Raw genomic sequence first — 23,096 nt, forward strand, 5'->3', positions numbered from 1 at the left:
TTCCAAAGCACTGCCCTGGTAACAGCTGGAAAGGAGAGAGGCCCTGCTGTTCCCAGCATTCCAAGACAGGGAGGCAATGGGCAAAGGCCAAATTTGGAGAAAGAATTAATAATTTGGTTTTTTGGGAGAACCAAACAGTCCTGGACAAAAAGAACTTTAAAGGACTAAATAAATGATTAGGCAGTCCATGATGCAGGACTGGGGGGAATAACTACACTAAGGCAGGTCAACAAAGCACACGTACAAGATTTCCTGGGATCCAGTCAGAGCCATAAAGCTCCTCTTGTGGGCCCCAGAACATGGAAAAGCCATGGGAGCAGGCTGCAGCGGTTCTGTGTCATTGAGGTATTTTCTGTCTTTATTATGAAGTTCCTCTTCCTGCAGAAGCAGCCGAAGAGCAGCAGGTGTGAGGGGGAAGGAGCCTAAACCAGGATGGTGGGGACAAATTAGCAGGTGCCTGCAGAATATCACTAACCCCGTCTGCGATTCCGGAGCCGACGTAGGTGTTTTATTTTCTAGCCGTGTTAGAAAGACTGTCAGAAAATAATTAGGCTCTGTCAACAGTTCCCCTATTCCCAGATTACTTACGACTTCCTGACTCATTAGAGCTGCCGAGGCTGGCAGGAAACCTGTTTTATAGTAATTTCTGTTAGTGGTGTCCCTGGAGGAGAGACAACACGGTGCGGGTGACAGCAGCGTGTGACACCAGCGTGTGACATTGGCGTTGACTTCACCCTCGTGATGGAGACACCGGGTTGTGCAGGGCGGTCACTGCTGGCAGGAGACACCGTCCCCTCTGTCCCCATGCTGGTGACAGGGAACAGGACACTTGGCTGTGGGGCCAACGCTGGGCAAGGTCCAGTTTTATGTGCACGGGATTTGCTGGTGTCCTGAAAACGTTCCTGGTTCGTGAGGGTTTTAAAAACAGGGGGGATGCATCAATCTCATTAAGGAGGTCTTTCCATTTAATCCTGGAATACAGGCACCCTAACCTCCCTGTCCCACAGTGGGTGCTGTCATGTGCAAACACACGTTGGCTGTGTCAGGACTCTTCTGGGGCCCATTGGCCCCTGAATTTTACCATTTCTGTCTCAGACACCCAGCAAATCCTCCTCAGTGCTCAGAGGAGCAGGACCATGCACAGTAGTGACCCTGCAGTGCTTGGAAGCAGATTTAAAAATAGTTCTGAAATCTTCTGTTTATTTCTCTGATTTTTGGATCCAATTCCTCTAGATCAAAGATAAATAAAGTTTGCAGTGAAACAGTGCTTGCCAAGAACAGAAAGCCCAACCTTCTTCCCCAAAACTTGTACTTCCCACTCAGTTCATGTCCTTTTTCCCTACATTATCTCAGCTGAAATCCAGGACCAAAGCAGATGTTCCCATTGATTTTCCATGCCCTTTTCCCCAGTCAGCACCTTGCTGACCTCCAGCTCCCTCCTGTGAGGCACCAACCAGGTACTGCTGCCCTGAGGCTGCTTATGATACCGTGAGATCCATAATTAGGCAAATTTTAAGAGCCCGATTCTGCTGACAGCCATGAGAGTGGGATGTTACATCCTTTTATAAGCAGACATGCAAATAGGACACAAAATCTATGGTTTCCATGTCATCTCTCCATTGAAAACAACCCTCCTACACACTCTTCTCATGGAGGTGAGTGTGGGAGCCCTGGGACCACAGGGCAGTGGTGCTGCTGTCACACACCATGTGGGTTCTTCCACAGCAAACCCATGCCCATGGCTGCTCTGCCACTTGCTCATGGCACTTCCAAAGAGGTGACTGGGATTATCAGGATGATGTAGGGAGCTGCCCTGCTGCAGTTTTTGAAACTCCCATTGTAATTACAGCATGGAATATTGTATGGACTCAGGAGCTCTACCAACAGGAAGGCAAATCCTTTGTCTGCCATAGCTCACCAACACTGGATATTTGAGCCCTGTAACATGGGGGTTACACACTCCAGGGTAACAGGGATGGAGTAACTAAACATCCCACACCTGGGGGAAGACAAGATCCTGTACCTGTTTGTTCATAATAATGAGTTTATTGAACACAGCAAACACACAGCCTGGCACCTCCCGCCAGGCAGACAATCTCCAGGTACAAGAAATGGCATTTTGTGGGTGCCTGCATCACGGAACATGCACCAACTCCCCCAGGAACACCCTCAGACCTCCCACCCCTCCTCCACAAACCATGAGCCTAATTAACAGTTACATTCTGCGTCATCAAGGAGCTCGGGGTGGGGGAGAGGCAGAAAAGGCCGGCACTGCACTCCCAGGCAGCCCTAGCACTCACATTAACCACAGGAGCTGCCTCCGTGCTCGTATTTCCAGCTCCTCGCTCACCCTCTCCCCCGCAGCACCTGAAGGAAGCGGAGCACAGCCCAGATTGAATTCCACCCACAGAGGTTTCTGCGGGGTGAAAGCTGAGACGGCTTTGTCCCGGCATTGTGCGGAGACCTGGCGGCAAACACGGGCTGTGCGGGGACATGGGGACAGAGCTTGGCAACTGCCTCTTTGAATCCTTACACCAAGTGGGTACACAAGCTTTGTTAATGCCTCCCTTGCTGTCCTTTCACACCTGTGGGACTCATCCTTGAGCCAGCCAGAAGAGAATGAGAAGAGGCAGCTTCAGCACCACACCAGAGGACGCCTGGGAAGCACTGGGCTCTCTCCAGCTGCCTCCATCCCAGCCGTGCTGCCCCTTGTCATTAATGGAGAAGTGAGAAGACCTCAATGCGGCTTCTGCAAATGCATCTCAAGCACCCCGAGATCTTTGAGGAGCTGGCACACTAGAGGCTACTTGGGGTTCCAAAGGCACTGGGCAAGGATCTTACCAGCTCCAAGAAGCCTTGGAACAAGACTGCGAGTCTCCCCTGGGCAATTAATCCATTAAGAGGAAAAAAAGGTTCCATAACATATGGGAATCAACAGGCAACTTCCCCAATAATGGAGCATCAAGAGCTCCTAGCAAGGGTCAATGATGGCAAGAAGTTCTTTAGAGCAACCAAAATGCAACTGAATGTACAGTGCCAGGAAAATGGTATTAAAAAAAATGTCAAAATCCAGGTAAAAGTGCTGCCTATGGAGAAAACAGGTGTGTTTCCAGCATCACACCTGCCCCTCTCCTCAGGCGATCCTGGTGCTCCTGGATCCAAACCACCTGACCTTTGTGGAATCTTGCACTGCCCCGAACAACCTCAGCTCAGCAGGGTGATACTGCTGCCAACATGTGCCTTCCAGCTTCAAAACCTTTCCTTAATACAGAATCCACTCTGAACTTCCCCAAACTGAGTTCATGGTTTACAATTTTGTGTTAAATGTGAAGCCCCGGCAGTGCTCTTACTCCAGGTTCCCTGGCCTTCAGTTTTAAAAAGCAGAGTGTAATCCTACATCCAAGAACTTCTTCTACACAACCTTCTGGAGGAATGGTAGTTTTGTGGAAGAGAGAAGAATCCCCACAACCCGTGGGAGGTTTTCACAGCAGGACCCCAGGGTATCACTGCCCTTTCTGCTGCAATCCCAGGGGATGACCAGCTGTGCTGGAGGTCTGGATTGGGAGCTGGTGGCACAGCTCTGCTGAAGGGCAGCGGGCACCAGGACACCACTTCCCTTTATTTCACAGATCCCGGAGCCCCAGATCAGTGTGCTGGAAGAGCTGGAAAGGTCCCTGCCTCAGCACAGGAAGCAAACTGTGCACTGTCTGCACTTCAAGGCCGACTGCACAGCACACAAAAACAGGGCAAGAGGAAAATAGTCTCCTCTATTCCCAGACAAAACCAGCATTATCCTCAAATCCCAAATGGATTTCTTTTCCCTTTTCATTTTGGGAGAAGAGACCAGATTTAATTGTTTCCCCCATCTGGTGCACATTCACAGTACGTAAGAATGAGTTTAGTTTCCCATACATGTGTCAGATCATGACCTCAGGGAGAAAGAAGAATCTGCATTTCCAGAAGCCACATGCCAGTTCCCACTGGCTCTGCCACGCACAGCACGAAAACACCCAAACCAACCAGGATTCAATGTAAGTTGTTCACAGGATATACATTCCAAAGGGACAAGTACAAATATTACAAAATGAACAGAATAGCTTTTAAAATCCATGTATTTGTTTAACCGTTAAAAACAGACAGGAAGAGAAAGAGGTGGCCAAACCAACAACTCCCTGCCACTCCAATTAGTGTTGCCTGCACGCTCTGGGAACGTTCTTGCGGAACCAAAGCCTTGGACATCTTTTCTGGCAAGGGCTGGAGACAGCTGGCAGATGATTCCCGACTGTGTGAAGGGCTGAGGCAGAGCCACAGGCCCAGGGCAGCTCTTTCATGTGTCTGGCTTAAAGCAAAGGCATTGAGAGAAAAGGTTGTCTGGGGGTTATGTCAGAGAGCGAGAAAGAGCGAGAGAGAGCACGAGGGACATCACACCAATGTCAGGGAATAACAGAAGTTCCTATTTCCCTGCCACTGCAAGAGGGAAGTACAACAGATCTGAGGGTCCCAGAGTTAGGATAGAGTTTGGAATTAGCTTGGTCCCATGGATCTATCAACATCACTTGACAGACTCAGAGCTAAAAGCAAGGCAGGAAGGCTAAGGGCAGCAGAACTCCACGTGTTGCACACACACTCTCTCTCTCCCTCTTTTCAGGCTGTCTGAGGCCCCAGCAAGGCCAGGAAAGCTCAGGAGCTTTTCCCATCCGATATGTAATAGCGATACATTAAACCTAAGGCCAGTGCTCCGAAGATGGGGATCAGCCATGTCGACCAGAAACTATGGGGAGAGAAAAAGAAACAACAAACTAAAACATACACACCACAGAAGCCAGAAGAAAGCACCTAGTTAATAATCCATTCCCAATATTCATCCCTTGTTAGACATCCAGGGAATGCCTGGGAGCTGTACCCACAGGTTGGCCCCCTAACCATGGCCACAGCTGGGGCAGGCCCCACTGTCCCCGTGCACAGGCTCTGCCAGCCCCCAGGAGAGGCCCAAGTGTGGCTTCGTGTCTTATAAAATAGCAGCTGGATGGCTGAAGTTTCCAGCTTGGCACATCCAGAGACCAGTGGGGGGGGTTTGTTGTTGGTTTGGTTTTATTTTCCTTAAATAAGTCAGGCTGTAATTTGTGTTGTACAAACAAGACTGTTGACTCAAGGATGGCAACGGCTACAGCTGTGCCCCAGTAAATCTGCCTTGCTCAGACTCCAGAGCCACAGGCTCACCCTCAGCAGCCTCCTGAACAAAACCTCCTGCACGGGCTGCAGGAGACCAGGGCCCTGAGCTGGTTTTAAGGATTTTCAACTAGACTAGGCTGATCATGGTAAAATCCTCCAAAAACCCACCCATCACTGTGTTGTGCCACCCCTCGGCCCACAGCGACCACCCAAAGAACCCCTGTGGTTCCAGGGATGCAGCCAGCGCCGTGCAACAGCAGCACATGGGGCAGAGAATTCCAAACACTGGGATGCTGGCTCTGCCCAGCACAGAGCAGAGCCAGGCTCACATCCAGCAGGGAGGTGCACACTCTGGCACCAGAGATACTTTGGGGTATCTGCTGCCAGGACACTGCAGTACATCCCCAGGGATATTCCTGCCCTTTGGAGTTAATATCAGCTCTACAAACAGGGTCCCAAGCCCTCCATTTGTCACTCTTATTTTCAGGAGATACTGTACCTGGTTTGGCCTGAGGATGTCCTGCTTGGATTCTGGAGGAGGAAAGAGTGAGTTAGCAGGGGAACAAAGAAACATTAAACGTGTGCTAATAAGACAAGCCTGAACGTGTGATCACAAATACAGAGGGAAAATAACCCTCTTCTCCCAAACACCCCCTGTCACCAGTGTGGCTGTTTTTGGGGATGTTTGCTGTCATCTTCATGTTCTTTCCATCAATCCAATTGGTCCCACCCAGTCACCAGCTTCATGCTGGAACTTGCACCCCTCTCAAAATAAGGCCTTGCTTATTGCATCACAGTTTTGGGGTGGTTTTGTGCTTCCCCCTTATTTATTTGCACGTTACTGATTCTCTCTCTTGCTGCCATCTTTAAATTACACTGGAACCTCCTTTTAATACAGATGATGCGCTCTGGAGAGAGCCCTCAGCTGTGCATAACATGCTGGACTTATTGATCAGAAGAGAAAAATACTTGAATAAAGTATTTAACTCAGATCTAAGAGAGCTACTCTGATCATCACTGATTTCTGTGCACATTTTCAGCATGAATCAGAGTTGAATGAAACAATACATTTTAAGGTGAATATGTACATAATCACACAGCTCCTTATCTAAGCATAGGCTTTACCCAGCCTGAGCTACCCTTGATTTCCCTGCAGACAGCTCCCTTCTGGATTTCTGCTGCTCTGCAAGTGGTCCTGCTCAGAGGAACATCTCCTGAAAGCCCTGTTGAAGGCAGAGCTGTGCCCTGTCCAGGCCTCCCAGCCCAGCCAGCTGCGAGGTACATGTTTACCTCCCAGCTGGGATTCTATTTATTGCCTTTTCCCTCTCCCCATCCCTTCCAAAGGCATTTTTGCAACACTCTGCCCTGTTCTAGTCCAGGAGTACCTGAGTGTTAGGCAACACCACTGATCCCTGAGGCAGTTAACAGAGAATTCCTGTTTGCCAGCCAGCCCCTGTTGCTGTCTCCTGGCTCGGAGGGAACAACAAGGAAACCAGTTCCGTGGTCAGGACACAGCCAGAAATGCAAAAAATGGTCTGTGGCTCAAGGTGTGGAAAAAACATCACTGCTGCCAGCAGAGAAAGGGCACAAAAACTCACTTCCAATTTCACACTGAGGTGCCCACTGAGGTTCAGAACAAAAACAAAGGTAGAATTTGCTTGGGAACTTTATTCATGTGTAGTTTGCGTAAACATAAAGCCACAAGCTCCACAGGAAAAAAAGAGGGGGGAAAAAACCTCCAAAAGACATGTGACATTAAATAAAAGCAGAAAACTGAAACGCTGAGAGCTTACCTTAGAAGCTTCCTTTCCACGATCGTTCTGTCAAGCGGAAAAAGAAGAAGAAAGAGGTAAGTGCTGACTTCAAAGGAAGGCTGCAGCCTTTATGAGGGAATTGTTCTGTACAAAGGTAATTGTCTGGGCTCAGTTTTCAAAGAAGTCCTTCCTTTGGCACCCAAAGGCAGGCAGAAAGGTGTTTGTGCCCCTGGGAATGCTCACCCTCCTGAGCTCAGAATTACAAGGCAAAGATGAATTATGCTTCCACCAGCTACAGAGGGAACCCATGAATTCAGCTTAAGTGCCCCGATTTAAATGAAGTGTGAAATCTGTTCTGAATGCTGGAAGGAGAAGACTAATTTAGTTCAGTTTCCCCAACAGAAACCCTGGACAACACAGGCACTGCCTGAGCCCCTCAGCTACTAACTTATTTCACAGACACAGCCTGGTGTGTTTGTTTGGGGTTACACGAGGCACTCACCGGATGGACCTCTCCGATGTAGTACTGCTTCAGCATTTCCCTGGCATCTGTGGAATGCCCCACGTCTTCAAAGCTCTCAGTGGCATCTCTGCCAGCTTGCTCGAGCAAGACCTCTTCTCCACCTGGGTGCTGGAAGAGAAGTGTCCAGGTGAGCCAAGGGCTGGATGCAGAAAGGCACTGAGGATGTCATCAGCCTTCCTCCCAAGCTGCACCTCTGGATGCCTCAAGCAACACCATCAATAAAATGTGCCAGAGGTTCAATTGTCCAGCCTCTCCTCAGGAATTCACAGACACCACTGGAGGAAAGGAAATTCTACTTCTTCAGGTACTACAGAAATGGTGTTTGGCTGACTCTGCACACCGATGTGCAATACTGAACTCGATCCTGTGTGCAACCACCAGTGACGCGAGGGGAGGAAACCATGAAGTACCACAAAAATTACACTGTTTAATACCATACACTGATTTCAGAGATCCAGAAATTGGCTACAACAGCCAATTCCCCAGGGAGCTCCACAGTGACAGTGCCACTGCTGTGGGTGGCAGCTGGTCACAGCTGACTCTCAGATGGGATGAACTGGCACAAACCCTGGGTGTGGCTCTGTTGTCTCTGGTGGGCTGGGCTCTGTCCACTGTCCATGTCACAATTCCAGGAACAGCCTGGCAATGGAAAGCACGACCCATAGACCTAGCAAAGGCCAATCCCTTTACAGCCCGAGTGTGAACCACCAGCTAATCCAGTTACACCAATAAAGTGGTCACACATCCCAGGGCACTCACAGGAACTAACCCAGTTTTCCAGGGCTTCAGGCAACCAGCCTTGAATTGGAGAAGAGACGCTGGGCTACATTTCAGATCAAAGGACCAACACACCTCCTTCTCTCTGTCACATCCTTCTCCTTCCCACAGACACAGAGCAGTTACCACCTCCCCCTTCCTTCAGTTTGTCTGCTTTTGCTGCCAAAAGTCTGAATATTCCCTCCAGGCCATCCCCCCTGGTACCAAACACAGGGTGGACACAAACCAGCCCCCTCAGTTGCGCCGGTGGGTTGCTGCAGGCAATCCTGCAATCCTTGTATCACAGCTCTGTATTTGGAATAAAGCCCTTTATTATCCAGTATGTCACCAAACCAACACAGAGATTTCTCAGGAGCCACAAAGGGCAAGGTGGAGGGACACAGTTTGCCACAGGCAGTTATCAGGTGGCTGAGCTGGGGCATGGTGAGGCTCCATGGCTCATTCCCTGTGTCCAGCTGCAGCTCTTCTGGCTGCCCCTTCTCCCACACCAACCCCCAGGCTCGCTCAGTCCCAGAGGAGTCAGATCAGGGACTGCTGGATGTCACCTGTTCACACAGAACCACTGTCCAGCTTCCAGCTAAGATCCACTGAAAAGCTGCCCATTTATCTAAGACTTTCAGAATATCTCCTTAGGGTTGTCTCACCAGAAATCTCATATTTCAGACAGGAAAATACCTGAATTTTAAGCAGACAACCTTTTGTTCCTAATAATTCACTCTAGAAGGATAGACAAAACCCAGCAGCCACAGGGAACGTGCAGTGGATCTTTCAGTGACATCCAGTCTCTCCACAGGCAAGAGACAAGAGGAAGGATAAAATTCAAGAGAGAAGGAAAACAGTAAAGCTCACTCTTCTTTACATCTCTGGCTCTGAAGCCTTTCTGTGCACTTGCTAAATCCACAATTATTTATTCGTGCACATCTGTCTTCCACTGCAACCTCCAAGCCTAAAAGAAAAAGACCTTCAAAATATTTTGGCATCTCCTATTTCTGAAGGGCTCTGTTCTCCAGACAGCACCGCTGCAGCCAAACAATTCCTACCTTGTCCTAGCCCAGCAAACGTAACCCCAGACTATTTGTACAGGAAGTCATTGACTCTGCCACAAAACTGCCCAAATCTGCAGCTCAGCTGCTGCAGGAAAACATGGAAACTTGCAAACCGTGGGGGGGAAGGAGACTACTTCCAGGGGAAACAATGGCTGGAAAATGTCAGTTTCTGACAAGAAACAGCCAAAAGCAAACCAGAAGGAGAGAGGTGACAAAAAAATGGGTTCTCTGTGTCACTGGACCTTCAGCACACACTTCAGTAACAGTGACTCGGAACTGAGGGCACGCAGCAAAGGCCTCTGAGAGCACATCCCAAACTTCCACAGGGAGAGAGCCTGGAGTCCCCTCCCCACGAACTCCAAGAACCTGTCTGCAAATGTCTGGCTGGGAACTGCTGGTACAGACCTGCTGGAGACACAAAGGAGCTCAGCAGCAACACTAAGCTCCAGGACTAATTAGATCACTGTGTCAGGTAAGAGATAAGATCACCAGGTTGAGGAGGAGTGAAACTTTCATTCCTAGTGCTCAGAGTTAAAGAAATAAACCAGGAGAGGGAAGAGTATTCCTGTGCAATAATCATGTGCCAGCACCATCCAGTGCAGAACCAGGACGAGCAGTCACCTGGAGGAATGATCCACACATCCTGCACAGAGCTGGGAAAAGGCAGGGAAAAGGTTTTCCAAAAACACCTCTGCCAAGCTGGAGCAAGTCAGCATGAGGAAACTCAGATGCCTGGTGCTCCTCCTTCTCTTGAAGAACACTATACCTGAAACCAAGGGAGCGATTTGGGTCAGTGGTGTCACAACCCAGGCTCCTTCCACCTGGAAACTGGAAATGGATTCCTGCTCACACTTATCAGGGGGATCAGGAATGGCAGCGTGTGCTGAGACACAGAGCTCTGGGGGCTGCTGCTGTGGCTTGTGGGCTCAGATAACAGACACAGAGCTTCCTGGAGAAACGTGGATCTCCAGACTCCCCAAGACATAAGTGAAAATGGAGAGAAACTGTATCCCTCCAGCAGAACCGTAAATAAGTCTCTTGCAGATTGTGCACAAGCTAAAAGCTCAGATTTTGATACTGTTGTGGTGAAGTGTGAGCCTGACAGACCCCAGAGCACCTGCAGGAGGTACAGCTGCCTCCCTCCACCCCCATCACCCCAAGCACACAGCCCCTCCTGCTCCAGCCACAGCCTGCACCTGCTTATCTAGAGCACTGCAGCCAGGAGCAATAACAGGTATCCTGGTGCGGTCCAGTTACCCAGATCTGGGAGAAAATAGATCACCATAAGGCTCTCTTAGATTTTAAAATAATCCCCTTTCATTTCAGGCACTCGCAGGCTCTCTGAAGCACAGGAGATTGCATCTCCCAGAAACACCTGCAACACCCCAGCTGCTGTCTTTGCACACTCCTGGATTCGGTTTGTGTTCTTACAATTCAGTGGATTTTGTTATGTGACAGATATCTTGTTACTCCTATTACACATAGTGTGAACTGGAGTCTTTAACTGGCCTACACTTCAGCAGCACAGGGATTTTGGGTTGGCTGACCTGCAGTGTGTAATTTGCAGGAATTGTGAAGCCAAATTCAGCCTTTCAGCGGTGACTTCTTCAGGATTGCACAACCCCACCCCCGGAACGTGCCAGTACTCTCAGCAATGCCAGCCAAATCTGTGAGCAAAGGCCAGGAAGGGCACCCACCAGCTCCTGCTCCCGTGAGCACAAGGGGCAGGGGGGCACGCGACAGCACCTGAGCTCTGCAGCTCCAGCTCCCCAGAGAGCTGCAGCTCCAGAGCACACCAGCACTCCTGGCTCCCTGTGGCTGCAGCTCCAGAGCACACCAGCACTCCTGGCTCCCCAGAGAGCTGCAGCTCCAGAGCACACCAGCACTCCTGGCTCCCTGTGGCTGCACGTTGCTCCCAGCACTCCAGAGGGTAACAGACACAAAGAGGAGTTTTGCCAATAAATTAGGCCTTGATCTACAGCTCCCCTGTGCCAGCAAGGGGTGTGCACAGCACAGTGTTGTGTCAGCCACGCTGGCACAGCTCAACAGTGCCCTTATTCTTCTCCCTCGTCCAAGTAGGTCTTTTTATGTCAGAAAAACACAAATGGGAAAAAGGGGCTGGAAAGGACAGAGTGAAATATCATCTCAGGGTGAAACACCATCTCAAGGTGACACTCAGGGCACTGCTAAGCCTGGCTTGCTGGAGGGACTGAAGCGTTTTCTGGGCTCACTTATAATTCCAAAGGTGCCCCAGGGAGCAGGTCCCAGGCTCCATCTCAGAGAGAACATCGAGGTGAAGACTCAGTCTCCCTGCAGTGTCCCCACTCTGAATCACAGCAGAGACACGTGTAAGACAAGACTCACAGCTCCTGCATCTGCTGTCCCAAGCTCCAGCTCGTTCTGCCTCTTCCTAAACCCTAACCCAGCATTTTCTTATTCAGAAACCAGCTGTAAATGGCTTTTCCAAGTTTTTGCCTGGTCTTCCCCTGCACCTACTTAGCCTCTGTGCACCCACAACTCCCTCCCATGAAACTGTCCTGCTTCCACCTTGCACATCTCATCCCACCAAACTGTCCTGCCTGGAGAAAAGGAGGCGTGGGGGGACCCTCTGCCTGTCCACAGCTCCTGCCAGGAGGGGACAGCCAGGGGGTCGGGCTCTGCTCCCAGGAACAGGGACAGGAGGAGAGGGAAAAGCCTCAGGCTGGGCCAGAACAGGCTCAGCTTGGACACCAGCAGGAATTTCTTCATGGAAAGGGTTGTTCATTGGAAGGGGCTGCCCAGGGAGGTGTTGGAGTCCCTTGGAGGTGTCCAAGGAACACCTGGGGACAAGGTGGGGATTGGGCACAGGCTGGACTCCATGGTCTGGGAGGGATTTTCCAGCCTGGACAATTCTGTGATTTGGTCATTGTCTGGACCCAAAGAAGAAACCAGATTGTGTCCAACTTTATAAATAAACACTGAGAGCTGCAGAGCAAGGCACAGCCTCCAGCTGCCAGGTGATCCCCTCTCCTGATGCACCTGCACCCTCTCCAGTGGCTCTGTCACTCCACAGCACACAGGCTTCAACCACGTGGGCCTGGAGGGAAACCAGAGCTGAATTCCGAGCAGCAGAACCAACCAGCTGGAACAAGTGCATTTCAATGAAGTGTCTTCTTTGGAGCTGGTTCAGCCCAACCTTTGTACATTGCCCTGCAAATGCCACGAAGTCTCTGCTGTTATTTTGAGCTGGGATAAAGCCCTTAGAGATTTTCATAGAACAACAGAATCACAGAATATTCTGACTGGAAAGGACCCACAGGAATCATCGAGTTCCACTCCTGGCCCTGCACTGATCCCCCAACACTCCCACCCTGGGCATCCCTGGGAGCATTGTCCAGCCTCTCCTGGAGCTCTGGCAGCCTCGGGGCTGTGCCCATTCCCTGGGGAGCCTGGGCAGTGCCAGCACCCTCCGGGGGAAGAACCTTTCCTGATACTCACCCTAAATTTCCCCTAGTACAACTTCATGCCATTCCCTTGGGCATTACTATTTTGTTACTGTTTATTCCCATTTCATTTCCAGCTCTCAACAGTCAGGACACCACTCTCAACCTCCTCAAAACCAGAGGACAAAAGCAGTGAGTCTTGAAGGATTTTTTGTCCCCACAGCCAAGGGAACCAGAGATTTGGCAGAAGGTGCACAGTTTGCAAAGCCCTGGTGCGCGGTCCCCTCGGGGCAGCAGCAGAGCGGTGGCTGCGGTACCACCGTCACCTCCTCCTCCGAGGTCTGGGTGTCCCTGCAGCCTTCGCACTCAAACTGCTCAAGCGCCCCGACCCCGCTCACCCTTCGGGACGCGGAGTGAGGCCCGTGACTGAAGGAAACCCGCGCCTCCCCGGGACCTGCCCGAACAGACCCCCCGGCACCCCGAACTGCCCCAGAGGAGCCCAGCGCAGCCCGTGCCCCCGGCTGCCCACCGTGGCCCGCCATCCCGTCCGCCCCTCGGCGGCAGAAGCGCGGCCGTGAGGCCCGGCAGAGCCCGCACAGCCCGGCCCGGGGAGCTGCCCCGGGACACCGGCACCCCCCGAGCCCCGGCCGGGCCTGCCCGCCCCCTCCTCCCGCCCCCGGCCCCGGCATCTCTGTCCGCACGGCAGCCCGGCCGCCCCAGGCCCTCCCGCCGCTCTCGGCCCCACAGACCCCGCAGCCTCTCCCCGCTCCCCTCAGCGCCCAGGGGCCGGGCCCGGCAGTGCCACTGCAGGCCTCACCTCCTCCAGGAACCGGGTGACATCGTAGACGCGCCCGTGGATCACCAGCCAGGCCTCACGGCTGGAGTTCCGCTTCGCCACCTCCTCCAGGGTGAACACGGGCGCGGGCCCGTCCCCGCCCGCCGCCGCCGCCGCCGCCGCCGCCGCCTCTCCGCGCCGCCCGCCCTCCATGCTGCCCGGCGCGCCTCCGCGGAACGCGCGGCCTGACCCGCGCCGCCCGCCGTAGCGATGGCAACGCCCCGCGTGGTCTCCGCTGCGCTCGGGGACCAATGGGGAGCAAGTCAGAGGGGGGCGCTGCCGGCGCAGCCAATGGGAGGGCGCGGCAGCGGGCGTGGGCCAATGGGGAGCGGCCGGGGCGAAAGGCGGGAAACGGCGCCCGAGCGTCGCCTCTGAGGCGGCACCGGGATCGGCGCCCTCAGCCCCGGGCCCGCCGGTCCCGCTCCTCCCTCGGCCCCGGGCCCGTCTGTCCCTGCTCCCCCCTCAGTCCCCGCTCCCTTCAGGTCCCCACTCCCCCAGTACTGGCTCCCTGTTACCCCGTGCCACCGGAGAGTGCAGCGCCCCTCAGCAACCCGCCCTCAGCTTTTCCAGCCCCTTGCAGCTCCTCCTGCATGTCCGTGAAACAGGTGTGACCCACAGCCCTCGGAAGCGGCCGGTGGCGGTGCAGCACGTCCCCAGCTGCTGAGTGCCCAGGCTCAGAGCAAAGCTCACGCCCAGCCTGACGAGGTGGGTAATTCTCCTCCCTCCAGCCGCGCTGAGCAGGGTCAGGCTCAGAGGCCGCTCAGAAGCTCAGGGACACGAGCAGCTCACAAAGCCGATGGTTTCCCTTTGGGAACTGGCGTTTGTGGAGTTTATTTCCTTGCGCTTGCACAGGTGCATGTTTGTTTAACAAGTGCTGAGGAGGAGAACCCGTGCTGTCAGTGCTGAGCTGTGGCCAGCACTGGCTGCAGGTTGGAGGTGTGGGCAGGGAGAGTGCAGCGGGCTCACGGCTGGGCAGCTCACAAATCCCTCTGCACCCTAAAGGGAGCTCAAGGGAAGTTCTCTTGAACTTGCACAAGTCCATACATCCACCAAGCCAGATACTGGGATGTAAAAGGCTCAGCCGCTTCTGAAACCTCTCCACAGTCACCTAGTCAATATTAAATATTAAATATTAAATATTAAATATTGAGCTGCTGCTCCTTTTGATCCTTTCTGTCTACCTTTTCCCAGTCATCAGGGCTGTTTCCCTTGCTCTGTGTGTAACCCAGGATCCTCTGACAGTGAAGTGTTTCCAGCTCCTCCTTGTGCCCAGGCAGCCCTGCTCTTGGCACCTTTCCAAACCAATGTCTTTCCTTCTAGATCCTTCCCTTTCCTTCTGGATCCAGCCCAGCTCCAGTGGGATGAGTTACCTTTGCTCAGATTGCTTCAGAGTTTCTGTCATCTATTGCTGGGCTTCTTAACAGGTGCCTTTGTGCTTCCTTCTGTCCGTCCCTCATGCCTGGAGGGTTTCTCTGTGTGTTTTCAAAGTAATCTCACCACCCTCCTCCACATTTCCCTTGTCCCCTGCTCCCTGCTCCCTGGTTTTCTGTGGCTCTCCCCTGCTTTTCTAAGGCCAGAATGGTCTTGGAAGGGGCCTTGGAGCTCCCCCAGTGCCCCCCTGCCATGGCAGGGACACCTTCACTGTCCCAGGTGCTCCCAGCCCTGTCCAGCCTGGCCTTGGCATGCCAGGGATCCCGGGCAGCCCCGGCTGCTCTGGGAGCTTTGTCCTGTCTGGTGCTCCAGCACAGCGAGAGCAGAGCCTGCTGACAGGCACCCCGGTGGTTTTCCTGCTCTGTTTCCTGCTCTAACTCCTCCAGAAGGATGTGACAGGCACGAGACCACGGCAACATGCAGATCCTGTTCCCTGGAATATTTTCTTTCATCTGTAATCACTTCATCAAAAGCCATAAATCAGTGAGGGGAGGCTCCAATGCACAAGCACGGCTGCAGTTTGTGCCTTCCTGCCCAGTGTTTGGTTTGGCACCTGGAACTCCAAAGCTTTTCCTGGAAAACTGATGGTGACACCACAGGAGGACTCAGTGAAACTGGACAGTGAGGCCACTGGCATTCCTGGTCCTGCTTCCACCATCCCTGGTTCCTCTTTGTTCATTGGAGACAATTCAGGGAGCAAAGCTGGGTTCATTTTTGTATTTTCTCTGGAATTCACCGTTCCAGGCTTGTCTGCAGTCCTGGCTGCTGTTAACACACTTGGCTAGGGCAGACCCTGAAGGGGTGCGGGAGGGAAGCCTGGCTGGGCTGCCAATGCTGTGCCCTCCCCAGCTCCAGAAACATGGGAATTGTCACCTCCTCCAGCTCTGCTGGGGGATCACAGTTCCTGTGACACCTGTCACGTCACCACCCCGTCCAAACCCTCCCAGGAGCTGCAGAGACCTCGTGGATCTCACGGGCAGCCTGGCAGGACGGGAGGCGATCTCCTGAACATCCAAAGGGGCGACACCTTCACCAGAGGGCACTGGAGGAGGAGATGGCAGCCCAGAGGGAGCAAACGGAGGCACGGGGAGTTCCCCAAGTGAAACCTGGCTTGGCCAAGGCAGGTGGCTCTCGAGTGGCTTTGTCCTGGAGTCTCAGAGAGGAATCTTGCTTTGCTTCCCTTGGGAGAGGACTCCAGGACTCCCTTTCCTGACCTTTGTGCAAAAATGAATGAAATTGCTCAAAGTGCTAAAACCTGTGCAGGGCCAGCGGGATCTGCTGAAGTGGCTGGCACATCCACGTGGAGCCACCGAGGGGCCAAAGTGACCGAGCTCCCTGAAAACCACGGGATTTTCTGCCCAGGAGAGCAAAGGCAGTGCCTGAAGGGCTGTGAGCAGGACTGGGGCTGATCAGCCCCTGCCTGCATGGAGGGGACAGAGCTGAAATCCCAGGGTCCCACCCTGCCACCTCCTCCTGCTTCTTGTGACAGAGAAAGAGCAAAACCACTCTGTCCACGAATATTCCACGTGGAAAAGGGTTTGGGCCAGAGCATGGCAGGGGTCCCCTCCCCTCAGCCCAGGAAGCAGCTGTGGGTGTCGCATCCCTCTCACATTCCAAGCCGTGTCCCGCTCCCACCCTGCTCCCCAGGGCAGTGCCCCAGCCCCGGGTGACCCTTCTGCCTCACACAGATTATTTTTATCTTCCTTTGTTTGCCAATAAAAATCCCTCCCAGTTTTTCTGTTTTCCATCTGACACACGGATTTTTCCCATGTGTGTTTCCTCCTCTCCTGGCCTGGGGCAGAGGGAAGGGAGGATCCCAGATCACCTCATGCCAGAGGAATTTTCACGTGCTTTTCCATCTCAGGTGAGAGAGCCTCCAGGACAGCGTTAGGAATGTCCCCTGGGCCAAGCAGGACACCCCAGAGTGGCAGAGAACCACCCCATGATCCCGAGGATCAGCTTGCCAGCGCCTTCGCCTCCAGGCACCGGCTCTGCTTGGGAATTAGCGAGATCACCGGGAAGACAGGACTTGTAATTCATCACCCCAGGTCTGAGCGCCTGTGGGACAATCTGTGCCCCGAAACCCTGCCCAGGGGACCTGGTTTGTGTTCCAGGTGAGGGGGTTGGCGGGTGGCTGCAGCACAGAGCACCGGGGAGCGGGGGCTGTTCGGCAGACCACGGAAAAGGCAAAAACCAGGGTGGCACTGCCGGGTTCGGGTGACGCGAGTGTAACCCACCTCGGCCTGCCCAGGTGACACACCCGCTCAGGGCCCTCAGCACTTGCAGGTGGGCGTTTCACTGCTGTGGGTCCCGTCGGACGGGCAGCGGCCCGACCCCGAGCCCCCCGGGACCGGCCGTGCCCCCGGGACCGGCCGTGCCCCCGGACCGGCCGTGCCCAGGGACCGGCCGTGCCCCCGCCTGCGCCGGTTCCCGCTGCCCTTCCCGCCGGGTCCCGCCCATTCCCCTCCCGGCCGCCAGAGGGCGAACAACGCTTACCGGCGGGTTTGGCGCGATGCACGCCGGGAGCTGTAGGCGTGGCGGAATGTGCGCGATGCACGCCGGGAGCTGTAGGCGAGGAGCCCGCCAGATAAAGCCGCGCGCTGAGAGTCCGACGGTGTCGCGTTGGTGTCGTCACTTCCGGCGCGCTGGGGCCTGTCGCGATGGCGGCGCGGCGGCGGGAGCGGGAGCGGGACCCCGAGCCCCAGCGGGCCGGGATGGCGGCGCTCCCTGAGAAGACCGTGAACGGCTGGGTCCTGCAGTTCTACTTTCACCGGGCCATAGAAGCCTACCGCTCCGGGCGCAACCGTGATTTCCGCCAGTTCCGCGACATCATGCAGGGTGCGCGGGGCCGGGCCGGGGAGCGGCGGGGCCCGGACCGGGCTGCACCCCCCTGACCCGCCGTTTGTCCCACAGCGCTCCTCGTGCGGCCGCTGGACAGGGAGCCGGACATGGCGCAGATGCTCCGCATAATGCAGCTGCTGTCGCGGGTCGAGGAGGGCGAGAACCTCGGTAGGCGGCCAGCCCTTCCCGCGGGCTCTGCGGGGCCCGGTGCTGCTGCAGCCCGCTCCTCCTGCCCCCGTCCTGTGTCCGAGTCCCCGCAGCTGTGTCCCTGCACAGAGCAGGGCCCCGGGGCTGTTCCTGTGTCGCCGAGAGCAGCAGCCGGGGCAGGCAAACCCGTGAGCCTGGTGACTCGTGCTCGGCCTCAGGGCTTCCAAAATGCTGCCCTGGGTCAGGGTGGGCACCTGGGACTGCCTCAGGTGCTCCTCCAGAGTTTCCCGAGGCTGTTGGGGGCAGGAATTGCAGTTGAGGCACCCGTGGGGTTGTGGCACACCCGTGGGGTGGATGGCTGCACCTGTGCAGGTGAACTACCAGCTCTGCAGGGAAGGGCTGTGACCCCCCAAATGTACAGATGCAATTCTTACAGATTGCACCTTCGACAAGGAGTCAGAGCTGACCCCCCTGGAGTCGGCCATACTTGTCCTGGACTTCATCCGTGAGGAGTTCTCTGTGGCTGACAGGACCATGGAGGCTGTGCAGAAGATGGTGAAGGAAGCTGTAAGATCTTTTTCTTTCTCAGTAAATCCGTGGTGCAGCTTTTATCTCATGTGGGTGATGGTGGGAGCTGCCTCACGTGTGGGGTTCCCTCTTTGCAAGCTCATTCCTGCAGTGCTGGGGGAGTTCTGAGGGGAAGCTGGCACCCAGCTGCTCCCTGTGCCCTGCTTCAGTCTGTGCTTTCCTCTGCAGGCTGTTGTGGTTTGCATCAGAAACAAGGAGTTTGAAAAAGCTTCTGATATTGTCAAGAAGCACATGGGGAAGGAGCCCAGAAACCAAGTGAGTCCGTGCTGGAATGAAGTGGGAGCTGCTGGTGTGTCCAGAGGGGGTCTGATGTGTGCTGGGAGGTTCGGGGTGAGGCGGCCAAAATGGAAACAATCCTTCTGGAGTGCTGAGTGCTGCAGGTCTGGATTGTCACCTTGGAGCCCCCTCTGTCACTCAGCTTTCCTCACACCTTCCCTCACACCGGCCTTCCAGGCATCACCATTTATCCCTTGGTGAGCCTCCAGCTCCCCTTCCCAGCAGGTTCTGGGAGGTGTTCCCATTCCTGCTCCTGCAGGGAGCTTGGGCACTGCAGGCAAGGAGAATTCCTGAAATGAGGTGGTTGTGCTGCTCCTTGGCTGCTCTCCTGTTCCTCTGGCCTTTTCCCAGGCTCATCAGGTGTTAATTGGTTGTGCCTGGAGAATGCCAAGCAGGAAGGGCCCAGTCCTTGCCCCTGTCCTTGCTGTGGCTGTCACTGCTTCCCCTGTCCCTGCCCAGAGCGTTCTTACCTGATCCTCTGATCCTGAATCTCTTCTCCAGAAGAAGAGGAATGAGTGGCTGGCTGTCATCCGGGAGAAGAATCCCTCTCATCCAAAGGTCAGAAACTTCTCCTACGAGGACTTCCAGCAGAGCATCTTCGAGTTCCTGAAGGGCTACATGGACGACTCGGAGCCGGCGCTGCTGACGGTGCGTGCTGCCTGGGACTGCAGCAGGGGACACTGCAGCACTCAGTTCAGCCATTCCTGAGGGGTTTAGATGGTCAGACAAGTTGTTCCATCCATGGAACGCCTTTGGGAGGGGATGGAATGGAATGGGAGTGCGAGGGATCATCTCTCTAATGGTGCTGTGCTTTTTCTGTCTTCAAGCTATTGAAGAAGACTTTGGATTCGGAGCACAAAGCCAAACCCTCGCTGGGGACTTCGGAGTTTGCAGATGGGCTGCACGAGCAGGCAGCAGCTCCAGAGGCCTCAGCAAGGGCAGAGAGCCCAGCCAGAGCTCCAGAGCCAGCAGGAGCAACAGAAGACCTGGAGGGAGCTCCCAGCCCTGCAAAAAGGGCAGCTGGTCCCACAGCAGCTTCAGAGATTATGGAAGAAGCCAGTGGCCCTGCAGCAGCTGTGGAACCTATGGAAGTAGTCACTGACCCAGCAGCAACGCCTGAACATTTAACAGCAGCATATGATACCCTGAAGGGCACTCCAGAGCCTATGGAAGTAGCTAAAGAACCAGCAGCAGCAGCCCCAGAACTCCCCAGGGTGTCCACCAGGGAACCACAAAGGTGGGCAGAGGAGTCTGGCTCTAGATTGTGGATGCAGTTGGCCTCAAGTTCTCTTCCAAGGGGTAATCCCCTGTCCAGGCAGCTCCTAACTCCCCAGATGCCTGCCCAGGCCAGCCCAAAGGTGGATCCTGGGAAGGGTGCTGAGGTGGTTTGGTTCAGTTGCTGACAGGAGGTGCTGCAGTGACCAGGGAGAGAGCAGTGGCTGCTCTTGTGGAACAGAGCAGTGTTGGGAATGGCAGCAGGCAGTGGAGCAGGAATGTGTGTTCCCCACACCTGCTGCCTGGGACACTGTGCCATGAGGGAGGGAGTGCTGGAGGGCTGGGAATGCCCCCTTCCATGGATTTGCACTGCAGGGCCAGGAGCTGGGGATGCCAGTGGAGGGCGAGGCTGCATTTCAGGGCAGCAGAGCTCTCTTGGTGGTTTCCCTACAACCCTCCTGGTTGTGTTTATTTTGTAGGCAGCCCCCTGGAGCTGTAACCTCGTGTGGGATTTCTGTTCTGAGAGAAGCTTTCAAGATCCTGTCGGACTCCGGGGACTCGGACGCCCTTTTCAGCAAACTGGATGAAACAGACTTGCCTTCCCCCAAGCAACTGTCTCCTTCTGTATCCCACAGAACCAAGAGATGCAGAGAAGTGGAGAATCAAGCTTCTGAGACCTCAGAGCCTACTGCAATACCCCATAACATCAAAAACTTGTTCAGCATAAGCAATCTGATCGTGGAGTTGGACGGCTCGTCCAGCAAGTCGAGCGAGTGCCCCGACTCTTCCCAGGAGCATGTGGTCTCTTCTGCTTCCAAACCTGCTCCAAAACTGCCTGATGAGCCCCTGTCTGCCCAGAGTGAGAAGTATGGAGCCCCTCTCGTGTGGTATTGTCTGCTCTGCCCCCAGACTTGTCCTGCTAATGTTGGTAGCCTGAGCACCAATCCCTTGCCCTGTGTCCCAGGATGAGTGTTGACCTTGCCTGCCAGCCCGTGTGGAACTGGGCACAGCAAACCCTCTCCTTTTGGCTTTAAAATTAATTATGGGTTAATGAAGAGGAGAAAATTATCAGGTCCTGCTGCTAGTGAGGTGCTGCAGCTGGTCCTGGCGGGTGATTCCAGTACAGGGAACATGTGTTTTTCCACACTTCTCCCAGCTTCAGCATCACTGGCCTGTCTGTAGGAGCAACCTTCTCTTACTTCCCACCTCTTAAGAAATACAGTGTCCAGAGGCTGGCTCTGCTTGCTTGGTGGCCCTGCACCTGCTCCCCAAAACACCTTCTCCTGAGCCAGTAGCCAAAGTAATTGACTCTCACCTAATTTCAGGTCTTTCCAAGGAAGGTGGAACAGCTCCTGTGGCACGGAGGAGAAGGACAGTTGGAGTGATGAGGATGAGCTCTTTGCAAATGCAGGTATGAGAATCCCCTGGCAGGGATTACCTCGGCCAATCCTGGCACGGGGGTCACTCCCAGGGCCCTTGCTGCTGCCTGAGTGACTGAATTTTGAAACCAGAAATCCAGTGGAAAGGCTGGGATAAAGGAATTGGGTGTATTGCCTGTCACAGGGTGCTGACTGCACAGCTTAGCAGTTAAGCCCAAGGCAGGGAGGTCTGTACCTCCCAGATTATGGGAAATGTAACTCTCTACCTTGTTTTCCAGCATCACTTGAGAAAAACAAAGTCTCCAACAACTCCAGCTCCAAGAAACAGGTATGTGGAGCCTTAGGTGCTTCCAGCAGGCCCTGCAGTGGGGCAGTGTCCCTACAGCCTCCAAGATAAAAGAGGCTGGAGCTGTGCCTGTCCTGCCTGCAGGGCACTGGGAATGTGCCTCAGGTCCCTTTGATGGTTTAAAGTAAGGTTTGCCAAATTCCCCTCATGCTGGAGAGGTTGTTGTTGAGGTAGGGACACACATCTGGCAGCTGTTACCCAGGAACAGGTCCCACGTTGGTGCCACCAGGAGCTCTCCTCCTGGCCTGTAGGAAGGAAGCTGCTGCACCACATCTGCAGCGCTGGAGTGTTGTGTGCAGCTGCCAGGACCTGTCTGCCTTCCCTGCCATTCCTGGAACGGGTGGAGAGGGAAGGAACTGGCAGCAGGCTCCCTGCCATGCAGCTGCTTCCTCGCTCTTTGTAGAAATGGACCATGGAGGAGAGCGAGTGGATCAAGGAAGGGGTGAAGAAGTACGGAGAAGGGAGGTGGAAAACCATCTGCCTGAAGTTCCCCTTCAGGAACCGCACGTCAGTGATGATCAAGGATCGCTGGCGGACCATGAAGAAACTGGGAATGCTCTGAAGCTGGGAGCCACGCGACTTTCTTTTTGGATTTTGGGCCTTGGTTTGTTTTTGGAAGCTGGACCAGAGTGCAGTCTGTGCCAGTGTGGGAAGGCCCTCTGACACCAAAACCATGAGTGAAAGGAACCCAGGAGCCGTGTGCTCCAGCTGTATCTGCCAAGATCAGCGTGCTGCACATGGCAGGGGCTGTGCAGCCTCTCAGCATGAATTTAGACTGAGACTTCCCTGTCCACCTGACCAGTGCAGCCTCTGGAATGAATCCCAGCTGTTTGCTCTGCTCAGGTGTGAGCAGAGGATGATCTCATAGGTACCTATTTTTTGGTGTTGTCTGTTCACTGAATCACTTGTTTCATCTGTTTGCCATCACTCCCTTGTGGAACAGGCAGCACTGAGTCCCAGCACTTCTGTGGGGAAGAGATCCAGGCAAGAGGATCTACTTGGGTTTTTTTTTTTCTTTTTCCCCTATTCATTAATGGGGGAAAAATGTGTGAGGAGAAATTCCTCCCTTCCAGCTCTGAGGCTTTAAAAAGATAAAATTACTTTGTGTTTCAGTACTTGGAACTGTTGGTTGTTTCCATGCTAAAATTTTTAGTTCTATCTGATTTTGGTCACGTTTTCTTTGGACTTTTCCTGGTAATACCCTTGCTGTGTGTGAGCTCCAAGGGTGCCACACGTTCCTGCCTTCAAGTGCCAAAGCTGGAACAGTCATTTGTAAAATAAAGCTCCTTTCTTGTTTAATATCAAGAGTTGTGAAAGTGTGAATTTCTGCCTCATCTCGGGGAC

General features: G+C 54.1%; 2 protein-coding genes across 5 annotated transcripts; one reads left to right on the forward strand and one right to left on the reverse strand.

The window, feature by feature from the left end:
• Window positions 1-4,097: 4,097 nt before the first annotated feature.
• On the reverse strand, window positions 4,098-13,736 carry LOC121362715 (cytochrome b5). Its single transcript, XM_041484480.1, has 5 exons — window positions 13,512-13,736; window positions 7,429-7,557; window positions 6,966-6,992; window positions 5,672-5,703; window positions 4,098-4,771 (listed from the first exon to the last, which is right to left on the reverse strand). The coding sequence occupies exons 1-5, from the start codon at window positions 13,680-13,682 to the stop codon at window positions 4,681-4,683; spliced, it is 450 nt and encodes a 149-aa protein (XP_041340414.1). The 5' UTR covers window positions 13,683-13,736; the 3' UTR covers window positions 4,098-4,680.
• A 3,768-nt stretch (window positions 13,737-17,504) lies between these two features.
• TERF2 (telomeric repeat binding factor 2) lies at window positions 17,505-23,057 on the forward strand. Of its 4 annotated transcripts, none has more exons than XM_041484411.1 (10): window positions 17,505-17,798; window positions 17,874-17,969; window positions 18,370-18,515; window positions 18,705-18,791; window positions 19,317-19,460; window positions 19,640-20,049; window positions 20,507-20,893; window positions 21,353-21,438; window positions 21,685-21,734; window positions 22,156-23,057. In XM_041484411.1, the coding sequence occupies exons 1-10, from the start codon at window positions 17,621-17,623 to the stop codon at window positions 22,312-22,314; spliced, it is 1,743 nt and encodes a 580-aa protein (XP_041340345.1). In that variant the 5' UTR covers window positions 17,505-17,620; the 3' UTR covers window positions 22,315-23,057. The 4 variants fall into 4 exon arrangements, with proteins under 4 accessions (XP_041340345.1, XP_041340336.1, XP_041340366.1 ...); XM_041484402.1 differs by having other exon boundaries at window positions 17,507-17,798; window positions 19,314-19,460; XM_041484432.1 differs by having other exon boundaries at window positions 17,508-17,798; window positions 19,314-19,460; window positions 20,663-20,893.
• The last annotated feature ends 39 nt before the right edge of the window (window positions 23,058-23,096 follow it).

The sequence above is a fragment of the Pyrgilauda ruficollis genome, unplaced genomic scaffold, assembly GCF_017590135.1.
Source record: "Pyrgilauda ruficollis isolate IOZ18807 unplaced genomic scaffold, ASM1759013v1 scaffold117, whole genome shotgun sequence".
NCBI lineage: Eukaryota > Metazoa > Chordata > Aves > Passeriformes > Passeridae > Pyrgilauda > Pyrgilauda ruficollis.